General features: G+C 39.4%; 1 protein-coding gene across 1 annotated transcript in view; it reads left to right on the top strand.

Moving 5' to 3' along the window:
• Positions 1 to 17,807, top strand: part of SPON1 (spondin 1) — a 297,955-nt gene that overhangs the window by 77,921 nt on the left and 202,227 nt on the right. Inside the window, exon 3 of the mRNA XM_050759412.1 lies at positions 7,745 to 7,878. Within this exon, the coding sequence (XP_050615369.1) occupies positions 7,745 to 7,878 (134 nt within the window). The remainder of the gene's footprint in view (positions 1 to 7,744; positions 7,879 to 17,807) is intronic.

Raw genomic sequence — 17,807 nt, 5'->3', positions numbered from 1 at the left:
ATATTCACGACCAGATACTCAACCAGTTGCTTTAACTGTAGGCTGACAAGTATTGGGGAATCAAACCTTGTCTACCTGTCTAAACTTGGTGGATATCTGGGTGGTCTCACCTGGCTGGATGGGAACCAGTCATAGATTAAGATTTGTCCCTCTCTCTCAGGGAGCCAAGCAGCTGCCTTACCAGCAAATCTCTCCCAAAGTGACTTTAAACTTAAGAAGGTTTATTTAAACCTATATATAAAATAGAAATGTTATCACTGGAATGTTGTAATTAGGTCCTTTAAAAATATTAAGCTGGGTGTGGTGGCATATGCCTATCATCCAAGCTACTCAGGAGGCTGAAGCCAGAGGATTACTTGAGCCCAGGAGTTCACAGCCAGCCTGGGCAACACAGTAAGATCCCATTTATAAAAAGAAAAATTTATAACCTCTTCATCTAAAGTAATACATCATCACTGTTGAAAATTTAGAAAACACAAAAATTATACAAAGGAAATAAAAATCACCCATAATGTTATTACTAGACAAAACCACTCCATTGTAATATGTTTTAACTTTCTGTCTTAGGTAAAAAGAAACCACAGATTGAAATGAATGACTGTCATTTAGTTGGTAGCTAACGTGGTAGGATCCTGAGACCCACTCTAGATGACAATGAGTGTGGAGACATTTGGGATTGCGAGGAGGTTTGAGAGCAGGTTCTGATAGGCACAAGGCTTTTAGAAGAAGCTGATATTTTCTGAGAAGCAAACAATGTTTGGAGGATTCTCTGGATCCAGGGAAATAACTCCTTCTGTTCAATGCTTAATTACCATCTGGCAACTGAGGTTGTGGATAAACATCCGTGTTTACCTGAGGTAGCTTCTATGGATTGGAGAACATTCTTTTTTGTTTCAGTTCTGGGCCAAGGGTCTTAGTCTTATGTCCCCATGGGACCTTGGTCAGAGTTCACCTGAAATAGCATGAATTTCAGACAGCGCTGGGTCTGAATCCAGACAGATCACTCTGAGCTCCAGCTCCTCATCTGTAAAATCTTCTATTCCTGTCAAAGGTCCAATGATATGACCATACTAAGTGCCTGGCAGATAATAAATGTTAACTAAATATGAGTTTAACTCTTTTGGCTTTCCCAGTGTAGTCACCCAGAACCTTCCCAAGGATTTTAAAGACTTAGGATTAAAAATTCCTGCCAAAGTTCTCTGCAACCATGAGCAAACAGCGTCCTCACTGGACTCACTATTCTGCAAGTCCAAGAAAATCACATTATTTGGAAACCTACCCTCACATCAACAAAGCTGCAGAAGGGAGTCTAGGAACCTGTTAAGAAAATATGAAGCAAAAGTACTATTCACTTTTATCAAGTACTTGTGTGTATGTTGGAGTGGAGTGGGGTCTTTTGTTGTGGGTTGGTCCAGTGTATGTAGTTTCATGGGACTAGGATTGGCTAGAGAGAAATTTCCTGCCTATCATAAAGAAAATGGCACAATTAAGAGGGACTGTAGCATAGGGGAAAGAGCACGGACATTATGGCCAAGTAGGGCTGACCTCAAGTCCCAGCTCTGCCATTCTGGGACTTCGGACAGGTTGTTGAACCTGTCTGCATGACAGTAGTTTCCTAAGGGGTGGGTTTAATAATGCTTATTTTTCAGTGTTCGAGGGAATTGAAATAATATATGTAAAGGTCTTCATCAAGAGAAAGTGCTCAAAAATGCTAACTATTATTATTATCATCAAAGCTATTAATAACCATCTAGGGAAACAGTCCAAATTCAGAATGAAGTCCAGGGAATTATCTAATTAAAGGAGCTGAGACACATGTTGTTGCCAAGTCATACAGACAGGAACCTCACAACCAAAGGGAGGAGGCAAGTACACTTAGTTTTTTTTTTTTTGTTTTTTTTTCTTGTTTTTTTTTTTTAAGACAGGGCCTCACTCCATCACCCAGACTGGAGTGCATTGGCACAATCACAGCTCACTCTAGCCTCAACTTCCTGAGTTTAAGCAGTCCTTCTACCTCAGCCTCCCAAGTACCTGAGACTACAAGTGTGCACTATCACAGCTGGCTAACTTTTTATTTTTTTATAGAGATGGGACTTCACTACGTTACCCAGGCTGATCTTGAACTCCTAAGCTCAAGCAGTCCTCCTGCCTTGGCCCCCCAAAGTGCTGGGGTTACAGGCGTGAGCCACCATGCCCAACCTACTACACTTCATTCTTACAGTGCACACTTACATGTACCAGCTACCTTGCAAAGTGATGATGAAATGATGACTATTTTTAAAAAGGCTTTGGGAATAGGAATTGACCAGGCTTTGGCAGGAGAAGACACATGACCAGTGTAGACAGTGCAGGAAGCAAAGAGGGAGATGGCACAATGTGAGGCTAGAGGCAGGAACTAGCCTCTGTGTAGGATTTCAGTCTTGATTCTAAAAGCAATGAAAAACTGCTGAAATATTTTGAGGAAAGAGATATTATATTGTAATGATATTTGTGCTTTTAAAAGGCCACTGTGGCTTGGAGTATAGGTAACAAATTGGAGAAAGACGAGAGAGTATATAAAGATAGTTAGAATGATTTTACATTAGTTCAGAGAACAAATGATGTAGCTTAGCCCAGGGTAATAATAAGAATGGTGGTAGACGTTCAGGAGATATTTGGAAGGTGAAATGGACAACATTTAAATATGTAAGATGAAGGCAAGGAAGAGCCAAGGGTGACCTCCAGTGTTTCTGACTTGCACAATTGGAGTAGGACCAGGTTAGAGGGAAGATGGTTAATGGTTAGGTTAGTTAATAACAGGGTAGATTTGAGATGTTTCTGATATATCCAAAGGTAAGTGCAAGTAAAAGATAAAGTTGGAGATACATGGACTCAGAGAAGCAGCCAACACTAGAAATATAAACGAATGAATCATCTATACAGAGGTAGTAATTAAAGCCATGAGTTGGATGAGATCACCTACAGAGAAAGAATCAAGTCAGAACAGGAGAGGGTTTATGCCTGAGCCTTGAGCAATTTCAAATTTAAAGGCCAGTAGTGGAAGATGAGCAGCCAAAGAAAGTAGAGAGAGTGGATGGGGGAAGTTAAGGGAGGGCACCAAGAAGGAGCTATGGCACAGAAGGCAAGGGAGGAGAGCCAGTTGAGAAGAAGGACTATATAGGATCCATTGGATTAAGCATTGCAGAAGCTTAGCTAGAGTTATTTTTGTAGTGCAATGTGGCCTGAAAATATACAGAACTGGGTTGAGGAATAAGTGGGAGGTGAAGTGAAGACAGTAAGTATAGGTACCTTTTTCAAGTAATTTGATTGTGATGAAGAGAGAGAGATAAGACGATAACTAGAGGAGGATGAAGGGTTAAGTAAGGTCTCAGCTTTTTAATGGGAGAGATTTGAAAGTGCTTAAAAGACGAATGAGAACAATTCAGTTGAAGCATAAATTGAATCTGGAGAAGAATAAGGAGATAATTGTTAGAGTTGGGAAGAAGGGATGGGACCAAGACAGTGTGGTATTAGCAAAAAAAAAAAAAAAAAAAAAAAAAAAAAAAAAAAAAAAAAAACTAACACAGCAATGGAATGTAATAAAAAGCCCAGAAATAGACCCACACAAATATAGTCAACTGATCTTTGACAAAGGAGCAAAGGTAATATAATAGAGCAAAAATAGTCTTTTCAACAAATGGTGCTGAAACAACTGCATATCCACATGTAGGAAAAAAAAGAAAATCGAGACACAGACCTTACACCCCTGACAAAAATTAACTCAAAATGGATTACAGACCTAAATGTAAAATGCAGAACTATAAAACTCCTAGAAGACAACACAGAATAAAACCTAGATGACATTGGATATGGCAGTGATTTTTTAAGTACACCACCAAAAGCATTATCCATGAAAGAAATAATTGATAAGTTAGACTTCATTAAAATTTAAAACTTTTGCTCTGTGAAAGACACTGTCAAGAGAATGAGAAGACAAGCCACAGATTTGAAGAAAGTATTTGCAAAACACAAGTCTGATAAAGAACTGCTATCCAAAATATGCAAAAAACCTCTTAAAACTCAACATTAAGTGCCAGGTGTAGTGGCTCATGCCTGTAATTCCAGCACTTTGGGAGGCCAAGGCAGGCGGATCACTTGAGGTCAGGAGTTCAAGACCATCCTGGCCAACATGGTGAAACCCTGTCTCTACTAAAAATACAAAAATTAGCCGGGTGTAGTGGCACACGCCTGTAATCCCAGCTACTTGGGAGGCTGAGGCAGGAGAATCACTTGAACCCGGGAGGTAGGGGTTGCAGTGAGCTGAGATTGTGCCACTGCACTCTAGCCTGGGCGACAGAGTGAGACTCTGTCTCAAAAAATAAAATAAAATAAAATAAAAAATAATGGCTGGGTGTGGCAGCTCACGCCTTTAATCCTAGCACTTTGGGAGGCCAGGGTGGGTGGACCACTTGAGGTCAGGAGTTCAAAACCAGCCTGGCCAACATGGTGAAACCCCATCTCTACTAAAAATACAAAAAAATTAGACATGGTGGCGGGCACCTGTAATCCCAGCTACTTGAAAGGCTGAGGCAGGAGAATTGCTTGAACCTGGGAGGTAGAGGTTGTAGTGAGCTGAGATGGTGCCACTGCACTCCAGCCTGGACAATAGAATGAGACTTCATCTCAAAAACAAAACAAAACAAAACAAAACCTCAACATTAAGAAAGTGAACAACCCAAATAAAAAATGGTAAAAGACCCAAACAGAAACCTCACCGAAAAAAATATACAGACAGCAAGTAAGCATATAAAAATATGTTCAACATCATACCTCATTAGGGTGTTACAAATTAATAATGAGATACCACTATACATCTATTAGAATGGCCAAAATCCAACTCAGTGACAACACCAAATCCTGTGGAGGATGTGGAACAACAGGAACTCTAATTGTTGCTGGTGGAAATGCAAAATGGTAAAGCTACTTTGGAAGACAGTTTGGCAGTTAAGTCTAAATATACTACTACCATATGATCCAGCAATTGTGCTCCTTGGTATTTACCCAAATGAACTAAAAATTTTATGTCCACACAAAAACTTGCACATGGATGTTTATAGCAGCTTTATTCATAATTGCCAAAACTCAGAAGTAACCAAGATATCCTTCCGTAGGTGAGTGGATAAACTGTGGTACTTTCAGACAATCAGATGTTATTCAGTGCTAAAAAAGAAATGAGCTATTAAGTCATGAAAACACAGAGAGGAAACTTAAATGCATATTACTAAGTGAAAGAAGCCAATCTGGAAAAGCTACATACATACTGTATGATTCCAATTCTATAACATTCAGGAAAAGGCAAAACTGTGGAGATAGAAAAGATTAGTGGTTGGGAAGAACAAGGGATGAATAAGAAGAGCACAGAGGATTTCTGGGCCAGTGAAACTATTGTGTATGATACTACAATGGTGGATACATCTCATTATACATTTGTCAAAACCCATAAAATGTACAATACCAGGAGAGCAGCATAATGTAAATTATGGATTTTGAGGGATAATGATATGTTAATATAGGCTCATTGATTGTAACAAACGTATCATTCTGATATAGGATGTTGATAGTGAGGAAGAGTGTGTGTGTGTGTGTGTGTGTGTGTGTGTGTGTGTGTGTAGGGGTGAAGGGACAGGGAATATGTGAGATAACCCTGTACTTTCCACTCCATTTTGCTGTGAACCTAAAACTGCTCTAAGAAAATAAAATTTATTAATGTTTTTTTAAAAAATGAAGTTAGATCCCTACTCTATCATATTAAAATAAATAAATAAATAAACTCCAAATGGATGGAAGACCTAAATGTGAAAGGGAAAAGTATAAAGCTAATGAAAGAAAATATTGAAGAATACCTATGTGATCTCAGTTTCTTTAGGCAAGATCATAAAAGTGCTAGCCATAGGAGATAAGTTGATGAATTTGACTAGATGAAAGTTATTTCTGTTAAATGAGGAATTCCAAAGGTAACAGTAACCTCTGGATGCCAGAAAGGAAGAGATATGTGTAAATGATGAGGTATTCATATCTAGAAAATCCCCAAAACAGCAAGAAAAAGACAATAAAATCCACTGGCAAATATTTTGAGTAGACAATTTGCAGAAAGGCAGACCTGATAAATTTGTGAAGATGATCAAGTGTGCTAATATTAAGATACGACATTATAAGCATCAGATTGGAAACAATTAGAAAGTCCGGTAATAACAAGTACTGGTGAGGATATGGGGGAAATTAGGAACATTAGTACATAGCTGATAGAATAAAAGGTATAGCTATTCTGCAGTACTTAGTGAAATTACTATGACTATACCCACAACTTAGCAATCCTACTACATTGTCAATCTTGCTGAGAAACTGATCACAAGTACAGCAGCATGAAATTCTTCATTACATCAATATTTGTGGAGACAAGGAACTAGAAGTCAGCTAAGTGCCTCTCACTGGAAGAATGGTTATGTAAAATGTGATCAATGCATACAATGGCATACTAGGCAACAGTCATAAACAAATTACATTTACATGTAGTAACACTGACATAGCTCAAAAAAGCATAAAGTTGAATGAAAGAACCATTAAAACACAAAACAATTCTAAATAATACACACTGAGAACAACACACATTAAATACTTAGGAGTGAGTGCTAAGTAGAGGAAAAAAAGTAGGGTAAAGAGTATAAAGATAAAAAGTAATAGAAAGAAAAAAAAAAAAAAGTAATAGAAAATGGTCTTTGCTTTGTCCAGTGATAAAATTACATGATAAGCTATGGAGTTTGAGTGACTTCATTCCTTTTGTCTGTTGTCCTAAAAAGGAATTTTTTTAAGTAAAATAAATACAATATAGTTATAATAATTTAATAAGATTGTGTTTTGAAGATTAATTCAGATAAAGCACTTAGTGCCTAGCACATATTAAACACTCAATTAATATTATCTATTAATGCTATCAACACTATTCATGATCCAGCTACTACCAATCCATTGGAGTTGGCACTTAAAACCAATTGGATTTAGATTATTTTCCCCCAAAAGATCCTTTCAGGTCTAATATACTATAGTTCTGCAAGAGGGATAGGCAAGTACCACAGGAGGCCCAGAAGCAACAGGCAGGAGAAAAGCTGGAACATCCTTGGGGAATGGGAAAGGCTACCATCTTGTTTGTAGCATCATAGGAAACTTTGATGGTTAATTTGGGAGAATACTGATTAGTAAATGAAATGCACAGATTAAAGAAGTAGGAACTGCGCTACTAAAAAGTGCTATGAAGCTGGGAGACTTTATATACTTTGCTATACTTCCTCTAAAAGGGTGTTTTAACATTTTAAGTTACAAAATTGTAGCTGAGTTACAAAGTTTTGCTATATAGTGTTTGATTTGGAGTACCCCTTCCCCATCCTCCTCCTTCCCCAAAGTGGGACACAGGTTGTTCTATTGAAATAAGCAAGATCATCACCTAGTGGTTAATTCCTCAAAGTGCTGACACAAGATTTGGTCCCAGAGAGCAAAGAAGTGCCCAATCCATGTCCTCATACAATGTTAATTCATTCAACAAACATTGACTGGGACTTTATGCCAAGCACTATTCTGGTGCCTGGGGATACAGAGTTGCTAACACAAAATGACAAGTTTAAAAATAAAATTAAGGAAGTACCAACTTAGAAGCTTAAGCGCCCTCTCAAAATGATGTTGCATGTATTTATTTCCCACTGGTTTTCCGTAGATCATAGACGAAGAAGAAACACAATTTATGAGCAATTGCCCCGTTGCAGTCACTGAAAGCACTCCACGGAGGAGGACGCGGATCCAGGTGTTTTGGATAGCGCCACCAGCAGGAACAGGCTGCGTGATTCTGAAGTAAGTAACCATGGAATCCTTCCCTGCAGTTTATCAAAGACTTTGTGATGTGATTGCAGGGAAAAAAAAAAAAAAAAAAAAAAAAAAAATTCGTTACTGAGGATCGGAAAGTTGCATCATCCCTCTGCCCTCCCTTATCTGAATTCTCAATAGCACCATAGACTATCATTGGCTTCATAAAGATTCATTTGCTGGAATCTATGTTCATCAAATAGGATGATTCTCCTGGCCACCCTGTCCTACTAGAGATAATTATATTAGGGCTGGTTAAGAAAAATTACAAACCAGATAAAGATAATCTTTTGACTTTTTCCACCTGGAATTTAACACTTTTTCTTTTCTCAGAGCATACAGCACCTAGAATCCTTAAACTATGCTTAGGCTACCCTGAGACCCACATGTGACCTCCATTAGCCCTGAGCTCTGCTTTATGATGCTACCTTCTTCCTTGCCCATCAAAATGGCCCTCTGGTGCCACTTCCTATCTTGCCTCTTGACCCTCCTTTCAGTGAATTATAATAGGTGATAAAAGGTATTAACCAGCCAAAACAGTTTTCCTCTGAAAGGTAGTGTTGTCTCAACCTATTATCTCCAAACTTACATGCCACAAAATGATGGTTTGGGAAATGGAAATAGATGGGCAGGAAAACAATTTCCGTGGTCAAATGTTTGCAAAATGCTATGTACTAAATACGCTTCTTACAGATTCACAACACTAGCATAATGAAGGTTTTGCAAAGTCCTGGCAAAAAATAAAAATCTGCTTAATTTGGTTTCACCCAGTATTTTCCAAACTTACTTGATTGTAAAGCTCCTTTTTTATGGTGACATCTATTAACATTCACAGTTTGGTGAAACACAGCCATAATTTATTTTAAATAGGTTTGAAATCCTATAGAGAATGATGCTTAGAATGTTAGGATTTCATACCAGCAAATTAGTCATGGATAGATGGACATGGTTCCAGTCCTAGCATCCAAGAAGTCACTGTTTTTTTTTTTTTTTAAAGGAAGTAGGCACTGAGACCTTCCCAACAGTCTCTTTTTTAAATCCTCGAAGGTCTTATTTATGTATTTGGTTCATTTGTCAAATATAGTCATTTTGACACACTTACAACTGTGGTTAACTCCAGCCCACCCCTGAGGAGATGGTGATAAGAAAGCCCACCTAGGCATTGCAGTCCCTGTAGTTCCTAGACTTCCACTGTGCTTGACTTATGGGAAAAACCCCACAGAGTCTCTGAAGCATCTGTCCATTGTCCAGACTCAGCCCTGTCGTCGTCTGGCCTCCCTTTGCGCCATCTGTCTGGACATTATTTGTTTCTTTCATAGTTTAATGCAAGCTGAGCATCTTTCCTCAGTTTCCTTGAGCAGTTTGGCTCTTGGAATTAATCTACACTGGTCATTAAGAAAAAATCAGTAGAATTTTAAAACATGAAATCGTGTCTATAAATGTCAATATATAACATGTCTATAGTATCTAGTTAAAATGTGGGAGATGGCCTTGTGGAAATGAACAAAGACCCCTGAAATGAGAACAGAGACTGTGTGTTCAGAGCCTGTTGTATAACAAGGGAGTCAGCTGCCATTACTAGCATTTGGCAGAGTCTCAAAGGCAGGCAGAGGACTGGGAAAGCCTTCTAGTGAAAACAAGAGAAGACTGATTGGAGGTTCCTTGGCATGAGGAAGCTGGAGGCAGGCTAACTACAAGTGGAGCATCTTATGCGATTGGTTTGGAGGGCATATTTGGCTTTCTCTGGTTAGTTCTGAGTTGAAAGTGAGGGAGGTGGTGAAGGCAAAAAATAGAGCAGTTGACAGTTCTTTGGACAAATCCTGATATTCTGTGTCGATTGCTGGGGCCCAGAGACTGGAGGTCAGAGTATTATGGTCATTGGGATAAATAGCCTTGCTATTGTCTGTTAGTATATTCACTCTTAGCCCAGAGACTGGGTTCCCAGCTTGGCCCTCAGTGCCCATCCCACTACCCATGACAGCCCAGTGGCTCCACAGAGCCTGGAGCTCTAAAGAAAATGGGTTGAAAATGTCAGATCTATGTGAAGAGTCTTCCTGCTCTAAAAGCTCTTATCCCTCTGGCCCAGATCTCTAGTTTTCTTTGATTTATTGTTCTTACAACCCAGAAGCATTAGATCTTTTTGGTGGAAGCCAGAAGGGCATCTATTGTTTACCCATTAACAATCAATGTATGTGTACATATGTTTATCCATTAACAACATGTATGGCTTGTTCATTCACTCATTCTTCCAACAAATGCAACTGAGCTTCTCTTAGCCCAGGCATCCACGATATACACAATGGAGGTATGTTCTTGACCCTGGAGGTTCTTACAAGTCAGATAAGGGAGAGAGAAAAAGTCAACCAATGCTTTCTGTGTACCAAGAACTCAGCGCACATCTAGCAGGCTTTGTCTAATTTGATCTTCACAGAAAACTACTCCCATTTTACAGAGGAGGAGACAGGCCCTGGGGAAATTAGGCAAGTTTTTTAAAGTCATGAATCCATTTAACATTAAACTCCATGTTCTGCCTTTCTTTTATTTATTTTTTCTCTGAAGGAGTCCTATATAAGCTACAACTATTTATTAAAGAAATAGTAATTGTATGGGTAAGACATAAATGCATTCACATTGTAAAATTTCAAACAATACAAAAAGTAGTGAAATACGGAAAAATACAGAATAAAGAAAAAGTTAAAAATCCATGGCATCTTAGCTGGGCTTAGTGGCTCATGCCTGTAATCCCAGCACTTTGGGAGGCTGATGCAAACAGATCACTTGAGGTAAGGAGTTCGAGACCAGCCTGGCCAACATGGCAAAACCCCATCTTTACTAAAAGTGCAAAAATTAGCTGGGCATGGTGGTGCGCACCTGTAGTCCCAGATACTCAGGAGGCTGAGGCAGGAGAGTAACTTGAATCTGAGAGGTGGCAGTTGCAGTGAGCTGGGATTGTGCCACTGCACTCCAGCCTAAGTGACAGAGTGAAACTCCATCTCAAATAAATAAATAAAATCCATGGCATCTCTCTCAATTCCAGTTTTCTACACAAAGGCAACAATAGAATCAATTTGGTTTGTATGCTTTAGACTTATCTCTGCTTTTACATTTACGAAGGTAATCATAAAAGTACATAGTTTCATTCCTGTGGGAATTTGAGTTTAAACAAATGGTATCATGTTATGCGTAATGCCCTGAACTTGAATGGTTTTTCACTAAATAAGATATATTAGAGATATGTCTGGGTCAGTACATACAAAGCTACCTCCTTTTGTTTTTTAACTGTTGTATGTCTATGGTATGGATGTTAATTATTCCAAAGTTAATGGACATTTAGATTGTTTCTGGTGTCTTACTGTGACAAATAATGCTATGATGAATATCCTGATACTTGCCTATTGAGCAAATTTCCAAGTTTTTATCCACAGTAGATGCCAAGAAATGGGATCATAAGGGATGCACATTTGTAATTTTATTAGATGCTGCCAGATTTTTCTCCAGAAAGCTTGCCAACTTAAACACTCTCCGTGACAGTGAACAAGAGAGCCTAAATCTTTACTTGCTCAATGGCACTTGGTATTATCAATCTTTAAGATTCATAAAGATTGTGTGCATGGCCCATTCATATTCTTGTCCATTTTTTAATAATCTGTCTTTTAAAAATTGATTTATATGGCCAGGCATGGTGGCTCTTGCCTGTAATCCCAGCACTTTGGGAGGCCGAGGTGGGCAGATCACCTAAGGTCAGGAGTTCGAGACCAGCCTAACCAACATGGTGAAACCCCATTTCTTCTAAAAATACAAAAATTAGCCAGGTATGGTGGCAGGCGCCTGTAATCCCAGCTATTCAGGAGGCCGAGGCAGGAGAATCACTTGAACCCAGGAGACAGACAGAGGTTGCAGTGAGCTGATATCCTGACACTGCCATTCAGTCTGGGGGACAGAGTGAGACTCCATCTAAAAAATAATAATAATAAAAATTGAATTATATATATAATTTTGTTTTAATATATACAAACATTATATTTAAAATATAGCTTATAAAATGTTTTTATATATAAAATATTTAAATATATAAATATTTTATTTAAATACATTAAATAAATATATAAATATTTTATTTAAATACATTAAATATATAAAATCAAATACATATAAAATAATTTGATTTATTTAGAATATATTTATGTTTAAAATTGATCTTTAGGTAGTACAGATAATGACACTTAGTTGCAAATTTCAACTATTTCTCTCCACCTTTCTTTTAACTTTGCTTATGGGTGTCTAATTAGTCAAAAGTTTGAAATTTTAAGTAGTATCCATCCTTTCCTTTATGAATTTTGATGTTGTCTTGTTCAAAAATAATTTTCCTATGCCTAAGGCTATAAATATATTCCCATATTTTATAGATTTTAAGTAAGTGTAGGTATTTAATCTTCCTGGAATTTAATGTTGTGAATGATATGATATTAATAAGCCACCACAGAAAATAGATGGCATGCTCAAAATGAGGTGCCAGAGGAAAGTTTAATAAGGGTCTGGTGGGGGCAAAATAATGGTGAAGGAGGGCTATACAATCCAGGCCTGAAGAAGCAAAAGGAAAAGGCAGAGAGGATGGGGTAGAGAGGACCACCCCTTTACAGGAGCTAAGACCTTTGGTTAAGGGAAGCAACTAGCCTCAGGTACCCCAACCCTACTCCTTTCTCTAATTCCTTGTGGGCTCTCCCTTTGGTGTGGCTCCAACTACAGGAACATAGAGCCCATATATATAATCTTTACGGAGTATTCTCAGTCTTTAACTAGGAGGCAGAAGAGTAGAGCAGGTATCTAGAGGAACAAATCAAAGATACCCACCACAGATGGGAAATTGAAATCTACCTATTTTTCCCCAGATGGGTAGTTGTCCCCCATCCATTTATCAAATAGTTTATTCTTTCCTTGGTGGGCTGAGATGCTACTTCATTAAATGCAAAATTTTTATACAGGTCTGGTCTGTTCTGTTGATCTATTTATGTATTCTTCCATGAAACCCACACCATTTTATAGCATAAAATGGTTTGAAATGGTTATGTTTTGATGGCAAGTTATCGCTCGTTAATCTTCTCATTCAAACTGTTCCTGGTCATCCAAGCAGATTTCTAATTCCTGACAAATCATAGAATAAGTTTGTTGTGTTTGATAAAAAATCGTTTTGGAATTTTGAATGGCTTTGCACTGAAATAATAGTTTCCCAGAATACATAAGATGCATTCACAGTCAAAAACATGGAATGTTCCATATTTATTTTGGTCTTTTGTATCCTTCTTAAAATTTTGTAATTTTCCTTCATTTAGATTGCATATTCTTGAGAGGCTTTTTCCTCACATAGGTAATTTATAGTTTTATTTCTTTTGTGAATGGGATCTTTGTCTTGTGCTTTCTAATCATTGATCCCTTGTGTTTAGAAAAGCTATCGATTTTTGTACCTTAAGTTTGAATTTGGATACTGCTGCACTGTCTTGGTAGTTCTAATGGCTTATTCTTTCATTCTTTTGGGATTGTTGATGTAAATGATCATATCTTAAAATAATGAATATATATACATATACACACATATATACATATACCTGTTGTTTCTTTCTTATATTTTAGTTTATTATCTAGCACCTCTAGTACAGTATTACATAGTAGTATTCATGCTTATTCCAGATTTTAATGGGAACACTATTTTACTTTTAATTGTAATATTCAGTATTACAGGTTTCGAATCAGTGCCTTTAATCAAGTTGAAGAAGACCCTTTATTTAGCTGAGAAACTTCCCTTCTTTATCAGGTTGAAGGTGCTATTTGGGAAACCAACCAATCAGTATGCCATGTGCACCTACCATGCACCCAGAGTATAGCAGGCATTGAGGAAGATTCAGGGTATAAACAATGATCCTGACTTTCAAAACGCTTTCAGTCTAGTTGTGATATAAATTAAAATATTTATGCAAAAGCTAGCAAACCCAAGACAGACATTAATGGGGGACAAATTAAACATGGTAAGAGTTCAGAAAGGAGATGAATGAGGAATGGAAAAATCAGAGCCTCTTGGAAAGGTTAGCAGTTACATCTTGAAGACAGTGTTAGGGTTTGGATAAAAGGACAGAAGGGAAGAGATTATTCCACGTAAAAGGGGTGGATAAAGTGAAAACTGAAGTGAGAGAAAACATGGCAGCCCTGGAAGACAGTAGACAAACTTTTCAAGATTAAAAAGCCTTTGGGGGCCAAAATTCATTGCTAAATCGTAGAGTCCCTCCAATACCAACAGGAAGAGATTGAACTTGATTCTAGCGGAGTTGAGGGAGCCATTAGTAGTTGTTAAACAGTGGACTGACACACTGGGAGGAATGTTCATTAAAAAGTTAGTAACGATGGGCCAGGTGTGGTGTTCATGCCTGTAATCCCAGCATTTTGGGAGGCTGAGGCAGGCAGATCACCCGAGGTCAGGAGTTCGAGACCAGCCTGGCCAACATGGTGAAACCCTCTCTCTACTACAAGTACAAAATTAGCCAGGCATGGTGGTGCATGCCTGTGATCCCAGCCACTTGGAAGGCTGAGGCAGGAGGAAACGCTTGAACCCAGGAGGTGGAGGTTGCAATGAGCGGAGATCATGCCATTGTACTCCAGCCTGGGCAACAAGCACGAAACTCCATCTCAAAACAAACAGGTTAGTGAGGATGCTTAAATCTGGCAGCAAAGTTCAGGACAGATAAAAAGGGGGTACCAACTGTGCTGCAGAGCCCTCACTTGTCAAAAGGAGCATTTGTGTTGTATTTGAGTAATATTCCTGGGAGAAGGCAGCCTAGTAGATAAGCTGCACAGACTGATGAATGTCTGTAGATGACAGCTCTGAAGCCCACGTGGCTGGTTGTGTTCCTTTGCCCAGGAGTGCTGGGAAGGAAAATACATAGCAATTATGACTTTCCTTTTGGCACAAACCTGACACCATTTCCATTTTCCATTTGGATGCAAAGCTTTGTACATTTCTAAATTACAGACTTTCCAGGCAGCCCTCCTTATAGCCTTCTCCCTACAAAGTGACCCAGCACTTAAAGTTTCCCTGGCATGTTACAATGCTGCAAGAACGCTGCAAACCGTCACAGGCAAGTAGCAATTGATTAAAAGAAAAAGCCCCCATGAGTAGAATAAATGTTTACAGACCTCACCAGAAGGGAGTTCTGTATCCTTGAGTCTGACAAAAGTTTTATCTCGTGACGTGATCCTCTGTTTCCATGGATTTGTTACCTTTGGGTGGATTTCTAACACTTACTTGTCCCTTCCTGGAAGGGTCTGAGATGTAGATCATCCTTCTCCTGAGAACACATTCATCTGGTGAACCATCAGGAAATTCACTCTTAGGAAACAGTGGTTGGTTAAAGGCAGTCGTAAGAGCCAAGAGCCAGGCACTGTTCTGGGTGCACTACAAATACTTCTTTCATCCTCATAGCAACCCTATGAAGTAGATATGAAGGAGGAAGCTGAGGCACAGAGAGGTTCAGTAATGTGCCCAAGGTCCCAGGGTAAGTGACAGAGTTGGGATTGGAACGCTCCCAAGTCTGCGATCTTCACACTGTACTCTGCCATCTCGGCCTGCTGCTGCAGGGTCAGGCTGGACTCTGACTCTTCTCTCCCTCCAGCATCATTAGAGCCAGATCTTGGCTCTTTTTTATCGCTTGCTCTACATTCGTTGCCTAATTCATAGACACTTCTTGCCTTACGCTTGTAGAAACCTCCTAAGTGATCACTCCAGTTTCTTACCCTCTGATCCTCCTCACGCTGATATAAGACTTGCTGTCCTTGGGCCCAGCTGAGTCACACCACTTACCTAACACTTGAACAGGGCTCCCCAGCACTTCCAGATAAAGTTCAAATCCTGATCAGAGCACATAAGGGTACCTATGACCTTCACCAGGTCCCTAACCAGCCTTCCTCTCCATCTCTTTCTGAACTCTGAATCCTCCCCAGCCTTTCTTGTCTGTCCATTCCCTTGGTAGCGCTTACCGAACACCTCCTGCATGTGCGTACTAAGGACACAGAGGCTGCCTTTGAGGTTGGCACAGTCTAGGGAAAATCATGAACATACAAATTGGGTCCACAGCCCTGCATCTGCAAACTGAAATCCAGAAAGCTCTAAAATCCAAAAGATTTTTCATAACTCATTTAGGGCCAAAACCTGCCCTAAACTGCTTCAAAGTTACGTATGGTCTTTTTGTATACATCTTAATGTGTTTGATGGTGAGATGCTGTCCCAGGCCCTGATGGGGGCATTACAAGATATAAGGAATATGTACTATATTATTCAAAATATTCTTAATTTCAAAACGTATCTGGCCTCAGGTCTATCAGAGAAAGGACCTTGGCCCTGTTGATGCAATCCAGGGTGGGAAATTCAGTAATGGAAGCACCACTCAGGGTGCTTAGGCAACCCTCTGGCAGGATTGGGTTTCGTGTAAATGTTAAAAAGAAGCAATTCATTTCTTGCTAGTGAAATAACCTATTCCCAGTTGCAGCTGCTACAAGATACGAGAATTCATTCAATGTTTCTTACCACCAAAGAATAAAGTCAATATTCCTTAGCATGGTGTCCAACTCTATATGATGTTTCTAGCCACCTTTACAGCCTTATTTGTAGGAACTCTTCCCCACACAGGACTCTGAGTTTCATGAAGGCATGGATCAATTTCACTCTTCTTTGTGGTTGTAATGTAGGTCAGAAAATCACAGCCCATGGGCCAAAACTGGTCCACTGCCTGTTTTTGTAACTAACGTTTTATTGGAACACAGTCACGTTAATTCATTTATGTATTGTTTAGAGCTCTTTCAAGCTGTAGCAGCAGAACTTAAAAGTTGCAATGGAGACCATATGGCCTGCAAAGCCTAAAATATTCATCTGGCCCTTTATAGAAAAAGTTTACTGGTTTCTGTTCTAATGTACACTCCAGCATCAGGAACTCAATAATTACTGATTCCTGTCCTAGATTCTTCTAAAAGCCCAGCTGAGACCAAAGTTTACAAGCAGGTACTTTATTTGGGAAGTGATCCCAGGGAGCAAGAGTGAAGGGTAGGGGTGGTGATTTGGTCAAGTTTTACTGACTTGGCCACCACTGCAGGCCACTGGTGTTTGATCCCACTTGTGGCCTTTGGAGAAGGCTTATGACATGTGTCTCAGAACAGTGCACCCAGGGTAAACTGGGGAAGCCACTCTCCATTGGTCTCCATCCTTCATTAATTAAAGGTGGCCCCACAAGCATTAGCTCCCCTCCACTTCTGAGATGCATATATGTGAGTATTCTTAAGATTCTGAACACTTGCTGCAGCATCAGAGAAGCTCTGGAACAGGAATCAAGTGGTACACCATGCAGGCAAGATGTGCATCATCCCATTGCAGTGGGGCAGAGATGGTCAAGGTCTGTACATAGTTGGTCACTACAGCAGTGGTTGGAGTCAGAGTTGTGCTGAGAGGATGTGAAGATGTGTGTAGAGTTGCCTATTATGGTCTGAATGTTTTGTGTCCACCCCAAAATCTGTATGTTGACGTTTAATCCCCATTGTGATGGTATTAGGAGATGGGACTTTTGGGCTATAATTAGATCAAGAGGATGAAGCCCTCAAAAATGGGATTAGTGCCCTTATAAAAAGACATACAGGGACAGATGTGGAGGCTCATGCCTGTAGTCCCAACACTTTGAGAAGCCAAGGTGGGAGGATCGTTTGAGTCCAGGACTTCGAGACCAGCCTGGGAAACATAGTGAGACCTTGTCTCTACAAAAAATAAACAAAATTAGCCTGGTGTGCTGGTGAGAGCCTATAGTCCCAGCTACAGAAAGCTAAAGTGGAGGATTGCTGGAGCCCAGGAGATTGAGGCTTCAATGAGCTGAGATGGCACCACTGCACTC

Source organism: Macaca thibetana, chromosome 14 (assembly GCF_024542745.1).
Source record: "Macaca thibetana thibetana isolate TM-01 chromosome 14, ASM2454274v1, whole genome shotgun sequence".
NCBI lineage: Eukaryota > Metazoa > Chordata > Mammalia > Primates > Cercopithecidae > Macaca > Macaca thibetana.
The sequence above is the reverse complement of the archived record's forward strand: the minus strand, read 5'-3'. Positions and strand labels throughout refer to the sequence as shown.